Source organism: Hipposideros armiger, unplaced genomic scaffold (genome assembly GCF_001890085.2).
Source record: "Hipposideros armiger isolate ML-2016 unplaced genomic scaffold, ASM189008v1 scaffold_422, whole genome shotgun sequence".
Lineage (NCBI taxonomy): Eukaryota > Metazoa > Chordata > Mammalia > Chiroptera > Hipposideridae > Hipposideros > Hipposideros armiger.
In genome coordinates, this window is record NW_017731772.1 from 765,388 (window position 1) to 790,369 (window position 24,982).

Below are 24,982 nucleotides of genomic sequence, written 5' to 3' on the forward strand. Positions count from 1 at the left end.
CCCTCCCGTCCCTCCCGTCCCTCCCCTGTCGCCCCCGCCCACTCGGAACCCTGGGTTGTGTGGGGCCCCGCGGGTGCCCGGCCTGGCCTCCCTCCGAGCATCTCCGGCCAGAGCTGCAGCCGCCGGCCAGCGGCCCCTCCCATTAGCTGGTGGCGGGTTGGCTCCTGACCTAGTGGAGAGGATTTGGGTAGGTTTTGTTTGTTTATTTTTTTAATTTATTAAATCAGTGTTCTGGGTTTCTTGCCTGTGAACTGTATCCCGTTCTGTACCCCCGCCCGGAGAGCTGCGCAGGGATCGCGGATGGATGCTGCCACAGCCTTTCCCTTCGTGTCCAGACCGCAGGTGTGAGGCTGCCGAGGATTAGCAGCGGGAGAAATAGTTGACTCCTTGTCGTGACCTCCTGACTCCCTCCCTCCCTCGGATCCAAGAGGGATTTGGAGAAAATAGCTTGTGGGTGGATGGCAGCAGTTTGCACTTGTTACCATTCACTATAGTAGGTCGCTGGCTCTTAATTGGGGAGTCCATTTAAAGTTGTGGTCTTTCTCAAGCTATATTTGGGTCACGTTTTATGATCCCTGTGAGTTGATGGAGAATGTCTCTATCTCTAGGGCTGAGAGAACCTGACCGGTTATTACTTGAAAATATTGCTGTATAGCAGTCCATAAAAACACAAAAATCAAGGTCATTGTGGGCGGGTCATAAACCCTAGTGTCAAGTTACAGTCTAAAATAAAGAGGACTAAGGATAATTAAGGTGGGCACATTAAAAAGATGTGTCAAATGTATCCTCAGCCTAGTATGTTAATACGTGTACTTAAAAAATTCACTACCTACCTTGTGGTAATAATAACAGTAATATGTAATAATAATTGTAAGGTAGTACGTGTCATCCCTGTACTAAAATGCTTTTGGTGTAATATCTTTTTAAATATTTTCAAATATTTAGATTTTATTTATTTTAAAGATAAAAGCTAAAGAGGTGCTTTATTTTGCCTCAGTCTGAATGGCCAAAATATTTTTGAAGAAGAGATGAGGTGAGAAGTCAATTGGAAAGAAAGAACCAAATGAGATTGGTGTTGTGGGAAAAAAACTAAGATTTTAGTCCCGTTGCCATCACAGTCTAGCTGTGGAGTCATGGGTTTGTCAGTGAGCCATGCTCTGTTTTCATCTATACCATACATTTAGGGAGTCAGGCTAAATTCTTTAAGGCTTATTCGGTTTTCCATGCTTACTTGGCATATGCTATATCTGTAAATAATTTAAGACCCTTTAACGTGTTAAAAGTACATTTAAAGCATTTGATGAAAGAAGTATTAGTAAACTTACATAAAAATATAAGTAAAAAATGTATAATTCCATACTTTTGGAATAGTGTTTGGTTAGTACTATCCCAGAATTCCTCATTTTGGATGTAAAGCAATAGGATCATATTAGGCCCTTTAAACTGTTGTGATTTCTGTTAAACTTAACATACTTACGAAGCTGTAGTTGGAATAGAGCATATTTTAAATAAAATGATAACTGTGTTACATTGCCTATCTCTGGGATGTTTTACTTAATAAAAGAAATTTAAGCATTTTAAAATGCATACACATAACCATCAGCTTAACTGTTAGATTCTAAAACAAGAAGAAGTAATTAGTAAATCATTAAATTTTTACTTATTTGTCCACAGCCTGATTTCTTGAATGCATAGGAACTGATTCAGAACTTGTAAAAAAAAAAGCATGATAAAATAATGCCATGTATTAGTGAAGAAACGTGTTGAGAAGTCCAGTAATGTCTTTGTGGAGGTTTTTTTCTGGAATTATAATTGAGTGTGAGTCAATCAAATCTTTTTCAGCATAGAAGGCTGCATGGTGGTGGTGTTAGTAGTACCAGGTATAATAGGGAACGCACAGGAAAAGCTATTTTTATTACCAGAAAGTTGTTCCCTAAGCTCAGTTTTACTTTATGTTAAGGAATGAAGACTTTTTATATTGCTTTAGTAAAATATTAGAGTTCAGATTCAATTTTTCAAATGTACTAAATATGAGTGGCATTTATCATGTAGTGGAATAATCGGTGCATTAATACCTCTTATTAAAGTTGAAAATGTTTGAACTATTTTGAATTGGTAAAAAAAAATGTAAGTGAAAGACAAGAATGGAAAAACACCAGTCTTTGTTATTGTCAGAATAGTGATATTTGAGTTAAGAATCGTTGGTAAATTGAGTTAGCCTATTTTAAGTAGCACATCTTCATGGACTTGAAGTGGCCCTGCTCACATTTTTGGTCTTCCTGGAGAACTCAGCACTTGGATCAGAATTTCCTACCCACATTGACGTCTGAAATCAGGTCCTGATTTTCTCCCATGCTTCATTCTATAACTCACTAGTCCTTCTTTTACTTGAAAGAGATTTAGTTTACAGGCTTCAGTTCTGTCTCTCTATTTTAGATCACATCTTTATTTTTGATTTACTGCCTAAAGAGACCTCATGCCAACATGTGGAAATACAAGCCCCCTACATGCTTATTGTATATGATACGAGCTGAAAGGCTATACTATCTGAGGTTTCTCATCTCTGACAAGTAGTTCTCAGACTTGAGTGTTGGAGACAGTAGGTAGCTGGGGTATGGTTAAATTGTAGCTCTGCTTTAATGACGGGGACCCAGAATCATTTTTCATTCAGGAGTTTGTAAGACTAGAAGTCAAACTCATCTTTAAGTTTCCCCTTTCCCACTCCCCTTCAAAATTATCATTTTTGGAGATGCTTATCATCTGCCAGGCAATTTCTCATGTAAGCATGACAACAATGCTGTGAATTAATATTTTTATCACCATTTTACAGGTGGTTAAACTGAAACTTGAAAAGAAACTGAAATGAAACTTGGAGAGCTAATAAGAGACTGTGTTGTAATTTGAATGTGGCTCTCTTTTTAATATCTGTATAAAATTATTTTTTGACTCTATTGAAATAAACTGAATACCTATGTGATATTTAAAAATTGAATACCTCATTGACTAATTACTAAGGACAGCTATAGCCTGATATTTTAGGTAAATTATTTAACTTAGAGTAGATAAAACCAAATTCAGAGTAGATAAAATCAAGTTAAATAGCTGTATAAATGTTTATATAGTTGTAACTTTGTTTTTCAAATTCATATGAAGTGGCAATTATAAGGTTTAATATACATACAGAGAGTACCAAAAAAATGTATACAAGTGGACCTTGGTCAACGTTGCTCAAGCAGTAGTTTGCCATAATCGGAAGTGTCTGGACGCTGATGGTAACCACTTTGAGCACCTCTTGTAATCGCAGAGGTCAAATGTGACTTGTATTGATCTTTTGTTATCGTTATATATTGACTTACAATTTTAATAGTTTTTTTTCCTCTCTTAAAATGTGTATATATATTTTTGCATAACCATTTTCTTTTGGCCCTGTGGGGAAATTTTTTTTCTTTTTTGGTTTGCTCTATAAATTTCTGATTGTATTCTTTTAGACATAGCAATATTAAAAATATTTAATTACATTTTATAGTTAAGAATATTTGGGATATTCTTTGTTATCCCAAAGTTTCTTGGATTTTTAAACCTAGCATTATTTTTATGTCACATAGATGAAATTTGATTCTACAGTGGTGGTAATGTTGTTGAACTAGATGAAATGTTCATCTCATTTTGGATGCTATGGCTGCAGTGTAGCTCTAATAACTATAAATGTAAAGTAGGATTTTTCCTTGCTTTTAAGCCAGTGGGTGACTGGGGTTTGACTCATGGATGGCTGACCTGTGCTATTACCTTACTGGTAATAACATTACTGGCAGAAGCTGTCATGCTGAAACATTAGGAAGCCACCTTAGAGTCATAGTCTTAGTAGCATTATTGACCTTGGCCATGTTTCAGAACATTTTGTTGTATCACATTTAATTCTGCTTGAGATTTTTTTTTAAAAGAAGACTGAGTCATTCATTTGCCATTAGAGTAGCAGCTCCTTTACTGTCATTCCATATTTTGCCTCTAAGAAACAAAGGTGCAGCCAAGGAGACCACTTTAAATTAGGTTAAAAAGTTAGAGTAGAAACAAATTACAATTGACAGTCGTGGACCACAGAAAGTTTAACCCGCGAGAAAATAGTTTAAAAATATCTCTAAGGGGAATGAAAATGGAATGATAATGATTTTGATATACTTTTCACATCCTAAGTATGTAATAGTTTCTCATTGCCATGGTAAGCAGTGTGCTTAACAGACTCATAACTCGTTCTTTATTTTCTGTCTTGGAGAATGGCACCACCTTTTGCCTAGTCCCTAAGCCAAAATACTTGGGAACCATCCTAGCCTGTGTGCTTTTTGTGTTCAGCTGTTCACCAACTCCTATCAGTTTTATTACTCATTAAGTTAGTAATTGCCTTTTTCCAGCATGTCTCCTGTCTTCAGTGTTCCTTCTTCACCGCCTGTCCTCCCCAACTCTTATATAAAAGTCACCACTTTTCGGGTGCTTACCGTGTGCCATCATTTCTCATCTGGGTAACCAGTAAGCCTAGTTTATTTCATGTCGTCAGTCTTGGCGCTTTCTCCATCCACCCAAGTCTGTTCTTCAAAGTGTTGCTCTTCTTTCCAAAATGCAGATTTCATCATGGCATTCTTCTGCCTAAAACCCCTCAATGCTTTCCCACTGTGTCCAGGGTGAAGTCCAGACTCATTGGCATGGTTTAACAGTATGCTTCACTCGTAGGTCACTGTCTGCTTGTAAGTCATGAAATAATATCAGAGTCTATCAGGTGCAGTGAGGGTAAACATTGTTTTATTAAACTTTCATTTACATATATCATACATATAAAATATATACTCCTATATCTCACCTATTTCTATGTGTACTGGTAACATTATAAAATATATTTCTAGACTTGATTGTGATCAAAAGATTAGACATGTTTTATCTCCTTCCATATGCAATTACTAGTCATTTCAATTTAATTGGATTTTTTTTTATGCTAAGCGAAATAAGTCAGACAGAAAAAGTCGAGAACCATGTGACTTCATTGATATGTAGGATATAAAACTTAAAGCAACAAAGGAACAAGGCAAACAAATAAACAAAAGCTCATAGACATGGACAACAGTTTAGTGGTTACCAGAGGGTAAGAGGGGATGGTAGATGAGGGTAAAGGGGGGTCAAATACATGGTGATGGAAGGAGAACTGACTGGGTGGTGAATACACAATGTGATGATGTATTATAGAATTGTACCCTTGAAACCTATATAATTTTGCTAACCATTGTCACTCGAATAAATTTAATTGAAAAAAAAAAGAAGGAACCCTGATATATCACACAACATGGATGGACCTTGGAAACATTATGTGAAAGAAGCCAGGCACAACAGACCACATATTGTATGATTTCATCTATATGAAATGCCCAGAATAGGCAAATCTATAGAGATAGAAAGTAGATTAGTGGACATCTAGGGCTGGGGGAGGGAAGGCTGTAGGAAAATGGGAAGTGCATGCTAATGTGTACAGGGCTTCTTTTGGGGGTGATGAAAATGTTCTATAACTGATTGTATTTATAGTTGTACAACTATGAATATCTTAAAAACAACCTAATTGATTTTGAGCACACTTAAAAAAATTATACCTTAATAAGTTTATTTTTTTAAATAAAAAAAAATCGGATTTTTTTTTTTTTTGCCTGCTTTTATACCTTTGCTTATTTGCTCCCTTATTCAGAAGAGCCTCCATTCTTCATTTAGCTAATTCACAGATTTCATCCTCTCTGGAAATCTTTTCCTGAGAATAATTTCCCGTGAGAAATACATTTTGTGTTGCAACCCAGTACACACATAAATATTCACATAAGTGAAAAAAGTTCCATGAAGCAATATCCTTCCTGTATGAGATGCTTTCTTGCCCCCTTGCCCTCTCTCGTACCTTGTCTTATGTGGTATTGATCTTGTCTGTTTACTAGTCTGTCTCCACTGAGGATAGGGCCCCTCTCTTTCGTACTTATATTCATATATAGTATTTACATATACTATATATAGTATATAGTCAATAGATATTGATTAAATCAATGAAATATTGAAGTGTGTTATGTAGAACTCTTTACAGTATTATTGTTTAATCTTGAACTGTAGAAACTAACTTCTATGGTTGCTTCTCTTAATGGTTTTATTACAGAAGGATAACTTTTTTCCTTAAACATTAAACATTTAAAACTAAAACTTGCTTCTATTTTAAATTTTAAGTTTGCTAGTTGTGATTAGATAGTTCTAGCCTCACATAGGTATTACATTGCATTTTGTCACATCAGTGATCTCGGAATTGATTGTCATTTTGTGATTTGTGGTCAGGAAATTTGACGAAGCCCAAATACTGGACACATAATGCTAATTTGATTTTATGGGAATTGAGTGGTTTCAAAAGAGAGAACTTCCATGTATAATGGTAATCGAATGCAGATTTTGGGGAATGGGGGAGATATGAAAGCAGAGAATCAGATGGAGTCGAATCATCTTATTTCTGAATTTAAAACTTTGTAATTGACATTTTCACAGTTAGAATATTTAGCTTTTTACAGTTTTTTTCTTTGTGAGAGATAATTGTTTGTTAAACCATCAATAGATTCTCATGGAGAACTGTTATTGAAACGAGATCCATTTGTTGGAATGTAATAAAAAGAAAGAATGAATCAAGATAAAACCTCTAAATGCAAGTACCAGAAAAATTGCGACACATCATAGTGAATTTGCAAGTGGTAAGAATTTATTTAATTTTACCTGGGAATATATTTCTGAATTATGTGGCTTTGTATGCTTAAAGTCTTATGTTTGGATGCATTTAATAATTGTTCTTTTGCAAAAAAAATTGTAGTTACTTTATTTAAAATTTTTCATATTAAATTTGACCTAAACATTTTCTTAAATAAGGCTTTTTTTTATTTAGAGAAAAAAAATCCGTAAGTAATAGGAGCTTTAGAAACATCTTTCTGTATTATAAATCTCATATGGCTTTACAGCTGATGCTTCTGCACTTCATTTTTAAAAGTATTAATTTAAAGTGCATTTACTGTGAGAACAATATGTAGTGATAAAGAGAGGCTTAAGTTAAACATTTTGTTTGTAAGGTTGTAGTGTGTAATCAGACCTCGTAGGCTATCTTTATATTTCAGTTGGATAAAAAGAGTTTAGAAGTACATATGTTTATTAATAAACTTAGAAGAACACATAAATATGTGAAAGCCTTCCTTCTCACTGCTCTTTTCTTCCTCATTCCAGTGGTAACCACTGTTAACAGTTTAGTAGATGTGTTCTTTCTCACACTTTTTTTTATATGTATACAGAAATTATATCAATACATATATTTTTTCTAACAAGAAAATTCTACAAATATTTCTATGACTTGCTTTCCCCTTCAACATTTAATTATGAAAACTTTTAACAGAAGAGTTGAAAGAATTATATAGTGTAACATCTGACTACTCATCACCTGCATTCACAACTAGCATTTTACTGAACTTCACATTCTCATCTATCCCTCTATCCATCTGTCAATCCATTTTATTGCTTTTGGATCTATTTCAAAGTAAATTGCAGATATCAGTACACTTCCTCTCCCTTCTCTCCAACACTTCAGCATACATATCATTAAGTAGAGTTCAGTGCTGGTTTACAGGGTTTTTTTAGAAGGTAAGTTTACATACCATGAAATGCACCAATCTTAAGTGTGTGTTTGCTGAGTTTTGACGATTCATAACCTGTTTATCTCAAACTCCTATCGAGATGGAGATCTTTTTCAGCACAGCAGCAGAAAGTTTCCTGTGCCTTTCCTGTGCTATCTCGCTCCTCTCCTCCTTTTAGGAAACCACTGTTAAGATTTTTCCCACCACCATAGACTTTGCCTATGTAATTTACTTTTCTCGCTCAATACTATGTGTGGGTGCCATATGCAGATCTAGGCTGCCTCTTTTATTCCCCCCCCCCTTTTTTTTTCTTTTCAAGTTGCAGTAGCTTGGAAATAGTGTTCACTGTGGATGTGTTGTAATTGATTTGATCATTCCCCTCCGTCTACATGGATATTTACGTTGTGCCATATTTTTGTGATTATAAAAAGTGCTATATAGAACATCCTTGTATGTATATATGCCTGTACACTCTAGTGAGTATTTTGTAGGTATTACTAGAAATAAAACTCCTGGGTCAAAGAGTTTGACATATTGATACTGCCAAATTGCCCTCCAAATGATTGTATCAGTAACATATAAGTGTCCTTTTCCTTCTGCCCGCTCACCGTTGAATTTCATCTGCCTTTCTAAAATGTTATTAATAAAAAGGATGAAAAATATACCTAGTTATTTCACATTTTCCTAATCACTCATGATAAGTCATTGGATTTTCTTTTTCTTTTGTGAATTGTCTCTCAATGTATTGACTTTATACGCCTCTTATCAGTTATATGTTGCATTATTTTTTTTCCAGGGATGCTTTGGCTTTTAACTTTGTTTTTGGTGCGTTTGGGGCTTCAGAACTTCTTCCTTATTGTGGTCAAACTTGGCTTATAGGTTTTGTTTGTGAAAACCTTCCTCATTCCAAGATTATAAAACTACATGCTATTTTCTTCTACTAGATTTGCCTTTTATTTGGAATTTAGAAGAGAAAGAAAAAATCACTGTGAACTGGGTGCCAGGAAAATTTTTATATGGAGAGTGAGATTCAAATTGACCTTAAAATATGAGTTGAATTTAGAGTAAGCAAAATGGTAAAGACATTTAAGATAGGAGAAGTGAAATGGGAGAAGGAATATATTTTTCATATTATTGGAACAGTAATAGTCCACTGGCTAAGGTGGAGACTTTGATAAAACTATAAGTTTAGAAATATATGTTTGACTAGATTTCTTGTAAATTATTTTGGATAACTTTTATCATTTTCTAAAGTCTGCATTTGATGTTACAGTTTTCTGTCATATAATTGTTTTCTGTCAGTTTTTATAGTGATTGGAGTATTCTTCCTGAGGAAAATGTGTGGTGAAATTTAGTTGCCTGAACAGGCAAAAAAGGAAAGGTGGTTTCCTACCAGAATAGTTTGAACATTATAAATATTTACAAGTCCAGTTTATTAGAGTTGAATTATAATTTCTTTTAAAAAAGTTTGTGCTGTAGTAATTTACATCATTAATAAAGTTAGTCACAGCCCTCAAGTATAGTTACCAGATAGCAATCTTAAAAAATGTTGACGTACCAGTATGTCCACTAGTTACATCAAAGTTTGAGTTATGAGCTCACCATTTAATATACAAATTAACATGTTGGAATCTCCAGCTAATGAAAGTATTTTACAAATGCCACCCTTAAGACAGAGTAGCAGCATGTGTTCAGTTCAGTTCAGTTCAGTTGTTGCTCAGGATGTGTAATAGTTTCTGTTCAGCCATAAGCCACGCCTGGTGGATATTAACTGCGTGGAGCCAACCCGCAACTCTACCAGTTACATGTTTCTGGTTGTAATCTGATTTGGAGCTCTTGGGAGACTACAGTTTTCCTCTCTACAATCCAATTGTAAAGATTATGTGGCACTAATATTCACTAATCAGGTATTTAAAAAAATATATTCAACATCTTGTTTACTGTTTTATTTTTCTATTTTGCTCACTTTTCCTTGGGGATGCTTGTTCTTTCAGAGTTTGCTGTCTATATATGTTTACATCCAGAAAAACAATTTTTCACTGTACTTTTCACTACCTAATATTTTCTGTTAAGAACCTCTTCTAGTGATAAGAAAAATTTGTTATCCTCTGATAGAGAATAAAAGTAGAGTTCAAAACATAAATGAGTATTTGATAATTTTGCTGCTTGTTTTGCTGGCTTGTTTGCTTTTCTCTTTCTAATATTAATACATTTAGAAATAAGTAATGAGATTACTCTGTTCTATATAATTATTGTAATTCATAGTCTGTTGTTTAGTCCTGAATGGAACTGAAACGTTAAATGAAAGAAGGCGCATGAAGTTAATAATATTGAACATGTTGCGAGACAGAGCCGTCTGTCATTTCTGTTAGCACTTGATGGTTGGCAAGACTGTAAAAATAGACATTCTTTTCAACGTTTCTCTTTTTAGCTATATAGATAGCTTATCATTTGTATTTGAACTCCTTTAGTTTTTAAAATAATACGTAGCAAATTAAATAGCATGCTTTATCCTCTGTGACTTTTCTCACTTAAATGATGCTGATAGGTCTTTTACTTTTCTAATTGAAAAGTAATGAAGTTCAACTTTTACTTTTTTTGAAGACCTAGGGCACTATTGGTATTTTAGACTTCATATGTAAGTACTAATTTAGACCATATCTGATTTAAACAATTGGGTGGTGTTGCATTTCAGTTGTCTTTTTTCCTGCTGCCCCAATACTTGTAGGTTCTAGGGATGATAGCAAAGCGGTATTCTTTGAAAACTAACTAACCCTTAATCTTCATTTCTTTGTTCTGGGAGCTTTATAGCTTTAAAAAACATTGGTAAGACCTCTAAGAGCTGGTACTCTGAGGTTCTTCAACTGATGATAAATTATTCTTAGAATGAAGTAGTCTGGGATATAAACTGAAAATTCGGGAGTCATTCTTGACTCTTCCCTCTGTGACCCCGAATATCCAATCAATTAATAAAACTTACTTGACTATAACTATTTCTTCAGTTCATCTCTTCTGCAAAACTAATTTTGGCTTTTGTCTTCTCTTAGCCTAACTGATCTCTGTCTTTAATTTTATCCTCCACACCAGAGCTTCAGTAATTTATTTAAAGTATAAATTTCATGTTAAGCCTCTGCTTCAGTAGCTTTCCAACGCCTAAGAATGAAGTATTAGCATTCTAATATGGCATCTCTATGTCCTTCATGATACAGTTCCTTCTTTCTCACCATTCACTCTGCTGAAAGCTTTGTGATTAATGATGGCAGTTTGTCATACCTCCTACAATTTTTACTCTTGTGTACCTCCTGCTCTGCCTTCTGTTTGCAGCATTATTGTCACTTTTCTTTGCTTGGATAACTTTTATTCTGTCTTTTAAGACTGAAAGCTTTTACCCCCTTCAGGAGTTCTTGCCTGGTTTAACTAGTCCCCATCTTTTGTGCCACAGTACCATGTTCACATTTCTGTAACTTACCATATTGTATTAAACCCATTGAATGACTTTTTCCCCCATCAGACTGTTAGTTCCTTTAAGCAGAAACCATGTCTTATTCATCACTATCTACAATGCCTAGCCAGTGGCTGCTGTGTATTGAAAGCTCAGTATTTGTTGAACTGAGTTCAACTCATTGCTGTAACATTATAGTCTTAGTGAAGCTCCTGGGTAAGTGGTTCCTAGATACCACTCATCTGCATCAGATACAACTGGGAAGCATTTTAAAATATTTTATTATTTTTGAGCTTTACTCCATAAAGAATCATGATTCAGTAAATCTGGAATGGGGCCTAGGAATAAGTATATTTTAAAAAGTTCCTTGGTTGATTCTGGATTGTGTACAGGTTTCAGAAACATTATCCTAGTTTATTATTGTATTATTCCATTGTATTTTATGTAAAAGGTGCCCTCTAGATCTTATATAGTAATTTATTGTTTAAGCTTTGTAAGTTACATCTACTAAAGTGTGGATATTTTTTAAGTCACTTTTGGTACCATAGGTATAGAGGTATGTTAACTTTAAGTTGCTCAGTGGGAGGTCTCTTAGCTGAGAAAAGTCCCATTTAAATAGGTTTCATCTTGAGTTAAGTGTACAGCTCAGTGAATTTTTACATACCCATGAAGTACTACCCAGGTCAAGGTACAGAATATTTCTAGCCCCTCAAATGTTCCCTTGAGTCCCTTTCTAGTTAATAATTAACACCCCTACCACTGCAAGATTACCATTATTTTGACTTAAATGTATCAGTTAGTCTTATGATTAAAACTACAAAAAAATTATATATATATATCTTTTGGTGGATATGTGCACTCATTTCTCTTGAGTTTACACATGGCATTGTGGGGTTAAGGACAGACATGTTTAACTTCGGACGGAAATGCCAATTTATGTTCTATGATAGCAGTGCATAATGAAAATTGAAATGAACTTATTTGAAGCTTATGGTGAAATTTTAATATTTTGAAACTTCTCTTTGTTTTCCAAAGTGTTTTATTTTGTCAAAAACATGCAAAGAAAACTCAACAAGTGTCATTTTATAGTTGCCAGTAATGTAGTTTTGTTTTAGTCAAATACTTTTTTCTGTCATTCACTTTTTTGTTTCCTCTCTCTCCTAGGATCGCCATTCCTTGTGGGTTGGCAGGCAGTTGTAGGACTGCAAAATGGGTCTCCGGATTCACTTTGTTGTTGACCCACATGGTTGGTGCTGCATGGGTTTGATTGTCTTTGTCTGGTTATACAATATTGTTATAATTCCCAAAATTGTCCTCTTTCCTCACTATGAAGAAGGACATATTCCAGGCATATTAATAATAAGTAAGTTTCTAGGTCTTTATTTCTTTCTTTATATAATTAAAGATTTTCCTTATTACGAATGTTGTCGGAGCATAGTGCTACTATGATAACCGCTCTTTTAATATTATTAGTACTATTAATACTAAGTTATTTTCTACATTATGGAAGTTTAAAAAAAATAATGGCCTTTATATATATTTTGCAGAGTTAGATAAAAGTGATATCTTCATATGTAACTCTGCAAAATATATACAGATCATTTTGTTTTAAAAAACTGATACAATAGTGCTAATTTGTATGTGTCTGTGTGTATTTTTAATGTTTCTATTATATACTCACTGCAAATGTAGGAGTTTGAAGAATGAAGATGGTATACATTACTGAGAAATGAGATTTCATGATATGTATATTATTGACTGATGTTGATTATAACACTTTGAACTTCTGGATAGTTATTTTCTGCTATATCTTTGGTGATGGCTTGTTTATAATTAAAAGCGTAAGTTTGAAATGACGTATTTTACATGTACATTGCATTTACAGTTTCCATGTACATGATGTCATTTTGACCTCATAAGAGCTATGGGAAATATAATGTCTGTTATACAAATGGTAAAGCTGACCATATACCATGCATTCAGTCTTGGAGTTAGACTTGAACTAAGTTTCCTAATACATGTGCAGTGCTTTTTTCTCCCCCAACAAAATGGCTATATCTTATTCATTTAAAAGGTGGAATTATGATGAAAGAATCTATTTTCTCCTGTTATTTTTTCTGATTTCCAATTTCAATATTTTTTTAAAGTTTCTAGATTTTTTATTTTCGAATTAAAAGCATTAAGATCTATTGAAAGAAGCAATTGAACATCACTAACTCAAAGTAATTTCAAAGATAGCCAGTTAAAGTTAATGAAAAAGCTTAACTGTTGAATAGGTTTGAAAATGATGCTTTGATTCTTTCAAATATAGTACATGTAGTAATTAAAAGGGAACCCATTCATTTATACCGTTATTGAAAGGGAATCTCTGTTAATAAAAAATCTGATTTATAACAAGTTTATCAGTTATTATGCAAAATAATATTTAAAAGTGGTACATTTAAGGTAGTTCTCTTGGCAGTATTATTTGATGAATGAAAAAAATTAATCATTTAATTTTTCCATCTTATCTCTTGAAAATTATCCTGATGGTTTTAATTAAAATATACATATAAATTTTAAATATGCTTGTTGATAAAATGGTTTGAAGGGTAAATGGCTAATTTTATTTATTTCTTTATTTCAAAGTATTCTATGGCATCGCCATATTTTGTCTGGTTGCCTTAGTAAGGGCTTCAATAACTGATCCAGGAAGACTCCCTGAGAACCCTAAAATTCCACATGGAGGTACGGTACTCTTCAGATTTATTAATTTTAGTATGCCAGAATTATTATTTTTATTAATATATTTTATTACCTTTAGTATATATTAGTTGTATGTCATCTAACACAACTTGCAAGTTTTTTCTCAAATGTGTTCTTTCCAAACTTCTCTATTTAAAATAGCAAATCCCAGCTGACTCATATCCCCCACTCCACTGCTGTCCTTTTCAGTTTACTGGTGTATTTGTTTGTCTCCCCTCCCACTGTAGCTCCGTTGACCTCTGTGAGGGTGTAGATTTGTTGTTTTCTTCATTTGTTCAGTGTGTATCTTTACTACTTGGAATGGTCTCTGTCACTTAGTAGATGCTGTGTAAATATTTGTTAAATTATATATAGTTATCTGATAAATTATATTTTTATTTAATAAAGGATTTTTTTGATAGTGCTATTTACCTCATGATATAATAAATATACTATTGCTTATAGTAGTAAATTATGCAGTATTTGATATATTGCCTATATTTCTCCAAGTTCTAACAATTCAATGAAAAATTTGAAAACCTTTCATTCTAGTTTCAATTGAAGGTAATTTTTAATTTGTATAGTAACTGTTCACACCACAAAAATGAATTAAAAGTGCATTGTTTGTTTCATTACGTGCCAATATAGTAAACCTCATTTACCTTCTTTGCAGAGTTTCACTTTTTGAACATTCGCCCTGTAAGTTTGAGAACTCTCTGTACTTATTTCTATTAAGAAATCTATATGTCTTTGTTGTACATTATAGAACCAGAATTCAGTGGTTTCCAAACTTTCTGTATATTGGAATCACCTGGGGAGCTTTTAAAAAAATCTGTGTCCAGATCACATCCCATATTAATTAAATTTCAGTGTGTGGGGATAGGACCAGGTATCAATCAGTGTTTTGGAGATCCCACGTGATTCAAAGTTGGGGAACCATTAATTTGTTCCAAAAGTAGTGGCAAGTCATTTATAGAGCCTCCTTTGAGTTTCTGATTATTGTTTTCTGAGACCCATTATTTAGGGACTTGCTTGGCCATGCAAGTTAAATGATTAAATAGGAATGATACAACACTGATTTTACGTAGCTGTAGAAGTTTCTGAAAACTGTGTTGAATATTTAGTTTTTATTAACTTATCGAAACAGTATCACTGTCACTTAGCAGTGTGTGTGTGTGTGTGTGTGTGTGTGTGTGTGCGCGCGTGTGTGTGCGCGTGTGTGCGCGTGAGCGTGAGCGTGTGAGCACACTTGCACGCACATGTGTTTGGGGATAGCACTCTGTGATTTATATAAAATCTCTCTTCTCAACTAGCCTAAACAAAAGGCTCTAAAATATAGATACATGTATTGTCTACTTCAGCTCTGAAACTTGTTTCTGATGAAATCTTTTAGTTTGCAGTGGTCAAACACTCAGTGCCTACATGTCAGATACTGCAAATCAGTGACTGGGGTTAGGTAGGAATTATTTCATATTGGAAGTCTCTTATCTAAAGGGAGTGGCTACTACTCAGCTACAGGGTTTATATCCTGAAGAAAGAAAAGGAGAAGACTAAGAAATGGTTTATAGATATATGTGTAGGGTAGGTTAAAATGGATGGATTTTTTTCTTGCTGTATGAGCAAAAACATAGATGATGCTTTAATTAAATTTCTAGATTTTTACAATAGTGATTTTTTTCTTTGTTTTTTTAAACACTTACATGTGTGGGTGTGTGCTCATTCAGGTATGTGAAAATGAGTTTTCATAGGTATTTCTTATTTTACATACATGTATAGTATCTTAAATTTAGCCAAAGGAATAGCCCAAGCTCTTTTTTTAAACAAATTTATGGTCCAGACCATACATAGATCAGCAAACTCTTCTTTACTATAAAGGGCCAGATAGTAAATATTTTCAGCTTTCTGGACCATGCAGTCTCTGTCACAACTCTACAGCTCTGCCATTGTAGCAAAAGCAGCCTTAGACAACACGTAAATGAATGTGCATAGCTGTGTTCAAATAAACTTTATTTATGGACATTGAAATTTGAATTTCGTGGTTTTTACATGCCACAAATTATTATTATTGTTATTATTTTTTCAATCATTTAAAATTGTCAAAACCATTCTTAGCTCATGGGTCACACAAAAACAGGTGGTGGCCTGGATTTGCCTGTGGACTGTAGTTTGCGAACCTGAGAATAATAGACTTTCTCTAACTATAATTTCTATAATTTTAATTATAGACTTTCTGTGACTATAGCCAAATGGTCTCTTCTGTTCTTAGGATATAACATTTTGAGTCTGAAATAAAGAATTTTATTCTCTAGAATATTATGCTAAAATTGTGAATAATATATTTATGTTTTAAGGGACTGGTTCAAGGACATAAAGTTTTTATGTTGTCTTTTAGTGAAGATTGGCTCTTTGAGGAGAATCTCATTTTTGATATTTCTTGCAGTATGTGAATTCAGAGTCTTAACATTTGGGATGTTTGGGAGTATCTAGTAAAGTGGGAAAAAAATGTGATATGCCTATGACATTGTATTTTGCTAATGTATTTCCCCATGTGTAAGACGCACCCTTTTTTGAAAAATTTGGGGTCTAAAAACTGGGTGTGTCTTATACAGTGGCTGTAGATTTTTTTACTTGCATTTCCCACTTTTTCGCGCTTGTTGTCTTTGCGCTCATTGTTTCGAATTTGTTACCAGTATGTTACGGTAGGTTACGTTTTAACACGTTCTGCCTAGAAATGGCTCAGAAAAGATTTTGATACAGTGCTGAATTCAAGTTAAAAGTGATCCGTTTTGCAAAAGTGAATGGAAATCGTGCTGCTGAACATAACTTGGGTCCTCCTCCAACTGAGAAAACAATCCAAGAATGGCTACGGGAAGAAGAAACCCTACTGAAAACGCCACGGCCATGAGAGGCAAGTCAGCAAAATGGCCATATTTAGAGAGGAAATTGAAGATATGGATTCAAGAGCAAAGGGCAATTGGGTGATTCGTCATCAGACACAGATGAGGACAAGCTAATGGTTGGGAGTTTTGACAGTGATGAGTTGTATGAATTTTATGATGAATAAAACTTGAGTTCAATAACTTTATGTAATACATTTTTTTTCAAATTGTGCGCCCCAAAATTAAGGTGCGTCTTATACATGGGAGCATCTTATACATCGGGAAATACGGTACATATGAAATGAGTTTCCATTTCATTTACAGTTAAATAATGCTGATTTAACTATATCCAAACTAAGCCTTAATATTGTTGCTCTCTCACATGTTTTCATTAAAATAAGAACTGTAAGTAAGAAATGAAAGAGGATGTTTATTTATTAAAATTTGTTGGGGTGACAGTGGTCAACAAAACTACATAGGTTTCAAGTGTACAAGTCTATAATACATCATCTTTATATTGCATTATGTGTTCACCACCCAGACTCAGTTCTCCTTACATCACAATATATTTGACCCCTTTTACCCTCTTCTACCATCTCCCCTCCCTCCTTACCCGCGGGTAACCACTAAACTGTTCTCTGTGTCTGTGCTATGAGTTTTTGTTGCTTTATTTGTTTGTCTTGTTTGTTGCTTTCAGTTTTATATCCCACATATGAGTGAAATCATACGGTTCTCGATTTTTCTGTCTCACTTATTTTGCTTAGTGTAACAATCTCAAGATCCATCCATGTTGTCACAAATGGCTGCATTTCTTTTCTTATGGCAGAGTGGTATTCCATTGTGTATATATACTACATCTTCCTTTATCCAATCCTCTATTGAAGGATGCTTTGGTTTTTTCCATGTCTTGGCCACTGTAAATAATGCTGCAGTGAACATCGGAGTATATATATCTTTATGGATAAATGTTTTCAGAGTTTTAGGGTAGATACCCAGGAGAGGAATTGCTGGGTCATATGGTAATTCTATTTTTCATTTTTTGAGGAACCTCCATAGCTGTACCAATCTGCATTCCCACCAACAGTGTATGAGGGTTCCTTTTTCTCCACAGCCTCTCTAACCCTTATTATTTGTCTTGTTGATGATAGCCATTCTAACTGGTGTAAAGTGATATCTCATTGTGGTTTTTGATTTGCATTTCCCTAATAGCTAATGGAGTAGATAGAGCCTTTTACATATATCTGTTGGCCATTTGTATGTCTTCTTGGGAGAAGTTTCTGTTCATATCCTCTGTCCATTTTTTAATTGGATTGTTTGTTTTTTTGTTGTTGAGTTGTATGAGTTCCTTATGTATTTTCGATATTAGCCCCTTATCGGAAGTGTTGTTTACAAATATCTTCTCCCATTTTATTGGTTGCCTCTTTGTTTTTGTTGATTGTTTCTTTGGCTGTGCAGAAGCAAGAAGATTTTATTTTAAAATGAGATTTTAAATGTAAAAGAGCTCAACTTTCATATTATTGGAACAATTTTATATAGATTTATTTATAATTTATTGATTTTTTTCAGAGACATTTATAGCAGAATGTTTTTTCAACTTTACTGTGTAAAATTCCAATATGTTTATTTTACTGCTGGGCACTTAAATTAAAATAATGGAATTAAAATGTGTATCTTTTTAGAAAATTGAATACTGCCTGCTATTATCTTCCTTTACTTATGTTTAGAATCTTTCATTGTAAAAAATTTTAAAGTTTTCATACTTTAGCAAGCATTTAGTAACTCCCTGTTGTGTAACAGGGTCACATTTGCATTTACTCTTATTCACTCTGAATGTGGAATTAGATTAATTTTACACACTTTTGATGAGGTTAAGGTATAGTTTAAACGTAAGTGGTGGAAGATTTAATTTTATAAAAGTAAAATTTTTCAACAAATATTAAAAAATACATTCTGTATAATAAAGCAGTTGTCTTATCCTGGTAGATGACTTTCCCATATAATTTTTATGCATCTGATTAGAATAATTTATAATGACTATAATGACTTTTCTCTTTATTTCTGTAAATTTCATGGTTTTTTTTTTTAAAGATTTTTATTGGGGAATTGGGGGGATGGGAACAGCACTGGGGAATTGGGGGAAGGGGAATAGACAAGTTGCTATCCTTTTGTTCTTCAGTATACTTGTGGAGAACGTTGCTTCACTGGCCCGAGTTGGCACCATCATTGGGCTCTTCCCGGGCAAGGCAGATCAGTCACCGGTTTCTGGACGGCCGCTCATTGCGGCTGCTGGCCGCTTACGCTGGCTGCTGGCTACACACGGTAGCCCATGGCAACCCACTGCAGCAGGGGCTGCAGCCTATGCTGTCGCCTGTGGACTCAAGGCAGCCCGGCTCCAGGTTGAGCTGTTGTTCAGCATCTTAGCTGTAGAGGGCAGTGTTACTGGCCCTTATATGTGGGATCCGAACCGGGACCCTCTGGCATCCCAAGCCAGCTCTTAACCATCGCGCCACTGGGCTGGCCCTTAATTTCATGTTTTTAGCACAAAACATTTGTGTGCTTTTTCACTACAGACTAGAGGAAATTGCTCTTGATGGTAGCACAGTTTTGTGAAGAACTTTATTTCCATTAGATAGTAACTTTCTTGTAACGTCATCATTTCTGAAACTATTCTTATACATCCTAAAATTATCTGAAATTCTCCCATAAACATTCCCAAATGAATTCATTGATATTAAAAAATAAAATGGTTTTTGTCCCAGGGAGCTGTGGGGTGTGGTCGGTGGGGGTGGAATGCCATCTCTGTTTCTCTAATGAGTTTATAGGATTGATTTTGATTTATTAATGCATGTAAACAGGACTCAGCATTATTCCTTCTTTAGAGCCTTTGTGTAATAAAATTTCTAGAGGGTAATTTGTTTAAATACAATTCTGTTTTCATATAATAATTTGGTTATAGTTTAGAGTTTTGTCATTAAGTTTTACTTATAAAAATATGTCCAAAACCCAAATATGTTACTTTCTATCCCTTAGTTTGACTATTAATAGTGTCTTATTTTTATAGTGTTTAAAACTGGAAACATACAAAATCAGGCATACAGAGAACAGAGTGGCAACATTTATGGTAAACACATTACAACTAGAGACTTAGAAAAAAAATTTTTTAGACGTCTATATTGAAGACTTCCTATAAATTCTTCTAAACAGTTGTTGCTAAATTTCACCATTACTCATTTGCCTTCATTAAATAGATTTTAATTTCTTTCTCTAGAAAGGGAGTTCTGGGAATTATGCAACAAGTGTAATTTGATGAGACCAAAGCGTTCCCATCACTGCAGCCGCTGTGGCCACTGTGTTAGGAGAATGGATCATCACTGTCCATGGTAAGGAATGAATCACTCACTTTTAGGAAAAAAACTAGTAAAAAATAAATTTTAGTAATTAGCAGATTTAAACAAAAGTTATGTTAAGATTATATAGTTTTAAAAAAAATCTTTTAATAAACATACGCTTTTGATCACATGGTTCTATGAATTCCCAAAGTCGTTTTTCCACAGAGATCCTATATTTTCTAACAAGGAGATATTTGAACAGAAAACTAAGAATTAACATGAACCCAAATAAAGAACGAAGGTGATTGTATTAAATGAGGCATTATATGTAAAGCGTTTTGTACAGTGTCTGACACTTAGAAAGTACTTAAATAGTAGCTGTTATTGTCTCTAAGTGTAATAAATCATATACATCCCTTCCCATTTGTTTAATTAAAGCGTAACAGTTTTCAGGTAACTCTGATACCTCATTTCTGCCCCTTTTAGCCTTTTTCAGTGTTATGTAGTAGATAGAAGTATTAACATTGCATATATGCTGGGTGTGTAAGTGGTACCTAACTGATTCTGCTGAACTGCCAACATTTTTGGTCAATAGGGGGCTCTCTTGTAATATTTAATGAAAAAGACCAGTTGAGAAATATAATTTTAAAAAAAAATGCTGTGAGGATCCTGTATTGTATCTCACTTCAAAGCTGCCACAAAAATCTGTGAACAAGATATTGTGTTTAGTTCTGTTTTTCTAGGATGGGATCTCTATGTAAATATTTAAACTGGTATATTGTAGCACTTTATAAATATATCTATATACATATATGTTTATGTTTGTGCACACATGCATGCATATATACAAAGTTAACTACATAACAGGCTTCTTAAATTATAAAGGCATTTATCTAAAGTTGACTGAAGGGAAGAGTTTAGCTTTGCTTAATAATGCTAATAAATTTAGAGTTTCCCTTATGTTTGATAACTTATTTTGAGAGCACAAGTTATTATTGGCAAGCTTTTAGTGGAAATTTGAGTTCTACTATAAACTGATTATTTAAATGGAAGGTAATTTTCTGAGATTAGGAAAAAATAAAAGCACTTTAGATAAAAACACTTTGTTTACTATATTAAAAAGTTTCAAATTGTCTAATTCCATCAGAAGGATAGCATAGTATATAACATACAGCTGGTGTTTAAAAATGTGCCTTGAATTTAAATAGATTCTCAAGTACTTTGTACACCTCAGTGATCTAGTACTATTACAACTAGAATAGTACTAGATGAAAAAAGGCTAGGTAAACAGGTAAGTGGTAATCACACTGAAAAACTCAATTTTCTACACTTTCTAGAGTAATGTTTCTGATTAAAAATATAATAAATGTTCATGATACAGTTCGTTATTGATACTTCCTTTTAGGAAAAGGGTGCTGTAGTTTAAGCTTAAAAAATAAGCAATCAACTAGGAAATGTTTTAGTACTGTAGCGATTTGTGATATTATTTATTTACTTTTAAGGAATAAAGACTAACTTGATGACAAAATAAAGAGCTAGTTAGCCAAAACTCTTAAGATTGGGGTGGGTTCTCTGTTTCTAGGCCTCTTGCTTCCTTCCAATGTAGTCAACTTCTCAGAATATTGGTAGGAAGAAGACTGGAGGTGGAAAGACTTGGAGGATAAAAGAGGAGGGACCAGGGACCTAAATAGTAGGGATTTTCGTGATGAGTTCTCGAACAGAGCACTGCTGAGAGATTCATAGTGAAGGAAATGTACAGTGTAAATTGGAAGCAAGGAGAATTTTTGTTATTTTCAAAAGCTGCATTGTTAAGTGCAAATTAGTAGTCATAATATAGTCATGGGGACATGAAATACAATATGGGGAATATAATCAACAATGTTGTAAAGATTATGTAGGGCGTCAGATGGGCACTGGACTTATTAGGGTGATCACTTCATAGACTGTGCAGATGCCTGACCACTGCACTATATACTGGAAGCTGAAGTAGAATAATATTGAATGTCAACTATAATTTATATATATGTGTATATTTATTTATATATATGTATATACGTATATATACATATATATGTATTATATATATATATATATATATATATGTGTGTGTGTGTGTGTGTGTATATATATATCTATGTATAGCCACGGGATGTGGTGTACAGCCTAGGGAATATAGTCATTGGTATTGTAACAGCTATATGCGATGTCAGAGGGGTAGTAGCTTGGGGAGGTTTATCGCTTTGTGAGGGGTGTAAATGTCTAACTATTACATTGCTTTGTACACCTGAAACTAATAAAAAGCACAAACAAACAAACACAAACAAAAATGCATTGGTGTAACTGCCTAACAGCTTTAGGTTTGGAGATTAGTTCTCAGATCACCTTAAGATTTTCTGTTTCTTGCTCCATGTATTTTAATTGTTACCAAAAGAACTCTAACATATATCGATTGACTGACTACCTTAGTGTTTCTTAAAGCTCTTTGGTTAAAAAGAATGCCAGGATCATAGTAGTTATTTCTCAAATTGTGGGCAACAGGAAGGATGGCACAAGGATAACTTATCTTTCAAGCACAGCTGTTGAAGAGTATTTTTGAGTACATACATAAACATACTTCTCTGATAGCCCTGCTTGTAAGTAACAAAACACAGGAAATTTTCCTGTTAACAAAGCATGAGTTCTTAAGTCTAAGAGATGCTTCTGTAAGGTTTTCCATTCGGTTCTGTATCTAATGTAAAAAATAGTTTAACAATACGCCTTTAAAACAACAATTTAGTGATTGAACCTATTATATCATTTTTTTCTAAACAGTGACAGTATAGTACTATATTGAAATAAAACAGTGCAGGATAATTTATAGTTTTGAATTAGTGTTTTCTGCTGGAATTGTAAAATATTTAGGAAATTGAGCTACAATAAATTTTGGAACAATAAACTATTCAGCTCATATTAGCCTTAAAATTTTATGATTACAGTATTAATCTTTTTTTCCTAATTAGGATTTACTATTGTATTGCTGGAAGTATAGCTCTAAGAATTTGTAAATAGTTTTGGATGTGTTTGTATTCAGAAACCAAGGATAGCTTTTATTTTATTTTTAATTAAATTTATTGGGGTGATATTGGTTAACATGATTATATAAGTTTTGAGTGTACAATTCTATAATAGATCATCTGTGTATTGCATTGTGTGCTCACCAACCCAAAGTCAAATCTTCCATCACCATATATTTGACCCCCTTTATAAGGATAGCTTTTACAAGTAAGAAAAATTGTGAACTTAGCAGTTATGTTAGAGTGTCAGATTCAAGTTATTTTACTTCACATCATTCCAATTGCTCTCCAAGTTAGAGTGCTGCAATAGACGAGCAGTGTGTAGAAGAAAGCTTTGTTCTCTTGGCCACTAACTGTACATGGTCTGGCAAGTGTTTTAACTCCTTTGTTCCTGTTTCCATATCAGTGAAACAAGGAGACAGCCACCTGCTCTTCCTGCCTCACTGGGTAGTTGTGAGTTGAAGAGGATCATATACATGGACTACCTTTGTAAAGTAGAAAGTTCTTTACGAATGTGAGGTGGCGTATTTATCTGACAATTTTTCGTGTGCACTGTTTGCTTTTGGGTTTGAGTGGCTTTAGCATAGCTCCATGAAGTTAAGCATATATGAAATTCTTTGTGTTGCTTTTTAGTTTTACCAATTCTGAAATTAACATTTTATTAAAGTTTAAAATATTGTTTCTTTTGTATTTTTTTTTTCAGGATTAACAATTGTGTTGGTGAAGATAATCATTGGCTTTTTCTGCAGTTGTGTTTCTACACTGAACTTCTTACTTGCTACGCACTGATGTTTTCTTTCTGCCACTATTATTACTTTCTTCCACTAAAAAAGCGAAACTTGGTAAGAAATGTTTATATCCACTAATGTTAGAGCAACTGTAGCATGCAGTTATCAACATGCAGTTCCTTTAAGTGCAGAAGACTGAAAACAGAAGCAACAAGAATAGACCCCCAAATTAATGAATTTTAAAATAATTGGGATTGATAAAGTAGACCCTAATCTTACATTTCCTTTTAACCAAATTCATTTATGATAATTTATTAGTATTGAGTTACTGTCTTTAAAAAGCAACATTTAGATCTTTCAATATACGAGTATATGTTTTGGTTTAAAATATCTACAATAATGAAAAAGTGAGAATTGTTAATTTTTTCTTTTCAAGAATTAAAATTGACTTAAATTTTTAAATGTTCTCAAAGGAACTTTAAGTTCTTGAGAAAAAGGACAGTCCCCACCTTACCCCCCCAACCCGACTTTAACAATACCAATAAGAAGAATTTGCAGCATGCTTTAAAATTTTTTCTATACCATTTGAGGCAGTGCTTGTCCTATTTTGTAGAGGAATGACAACAGATGTTCATAAGACTTGCCCAAAACAGTGATGGTAGTGGCAGTGGTATAAATAGCAGGAACTAGGAGTTTGAAGTCCTTTTTGACTGTGTATCAGCCCTGTGCTATGGGCATGCCATTTTAATTCTCACCTTAATGCTCACAACAATGGCATAAGGTGGGTACAGTATTTTTTCCCATTTTATAGATGAGGGAATAGACTAGTAGACTTTAAATAAGTACTTACTGAAGGCACAAAGCTAGGAAGTGATTATTCGACTGCTTTTAGTTGTAGAGCTGGGATTTGAACATGATCTCGTGTTTTCTGAATGTTACCTTTTGTATTTTGTGTGTAGAGCTGGTATTTGAGCCTGATATTTATGTTATTTGGACTTTGGTGTTTTTTTTCTTTTAATTTTTTATTATGAAATACACATTTTTTAGAATTAGTTTCAGCTGTACAACACAGTGCAATAGTTATACTTTTTACCCCTCGAAGTGACCACCCCCTCCCCCAATCCACCGCTCCACTTCCCTCCAACATCATACATATC

General features: G+C 33.9%; 1 protein-coding gene across 8 annotated transcripts in view; it reads left to right on the top strand.

The window, feature by feature from the left end:
- Positions 1–24,982, top strand: part of ZDHHC21 (zDHHC palmitoyltransferase 21) — a 65,519-nt gene that overhangs the window by 343 nt on the left and 40,194 nt on the right. The window contains exons 2-7 of one of the 8 annotated variants that reach the window (XM_019664436.1): positions 228–342; positions 6,614–6,746; positions 12,277–12,475; positions 13,741–13,839; positions 19,984–20,095; positions 23,801–23,939. In XM_019664436.1, the coding sequence (XP_019519981.1) occupies positions 12,322–12,475; positions 13,741–13,839; positions 19,984–20,095; positions 23,801–23,939 (504 nt within the window). In that variant the 5' untranslated portion in view covers positions 228–342; positions 6,614–6,746; positions 12,277–12,321. The other 7 variants (XM_019664439.1, XM_019664438.1, XM_019664440.1 and 4 more) reach the window with 7 other exon arrangements.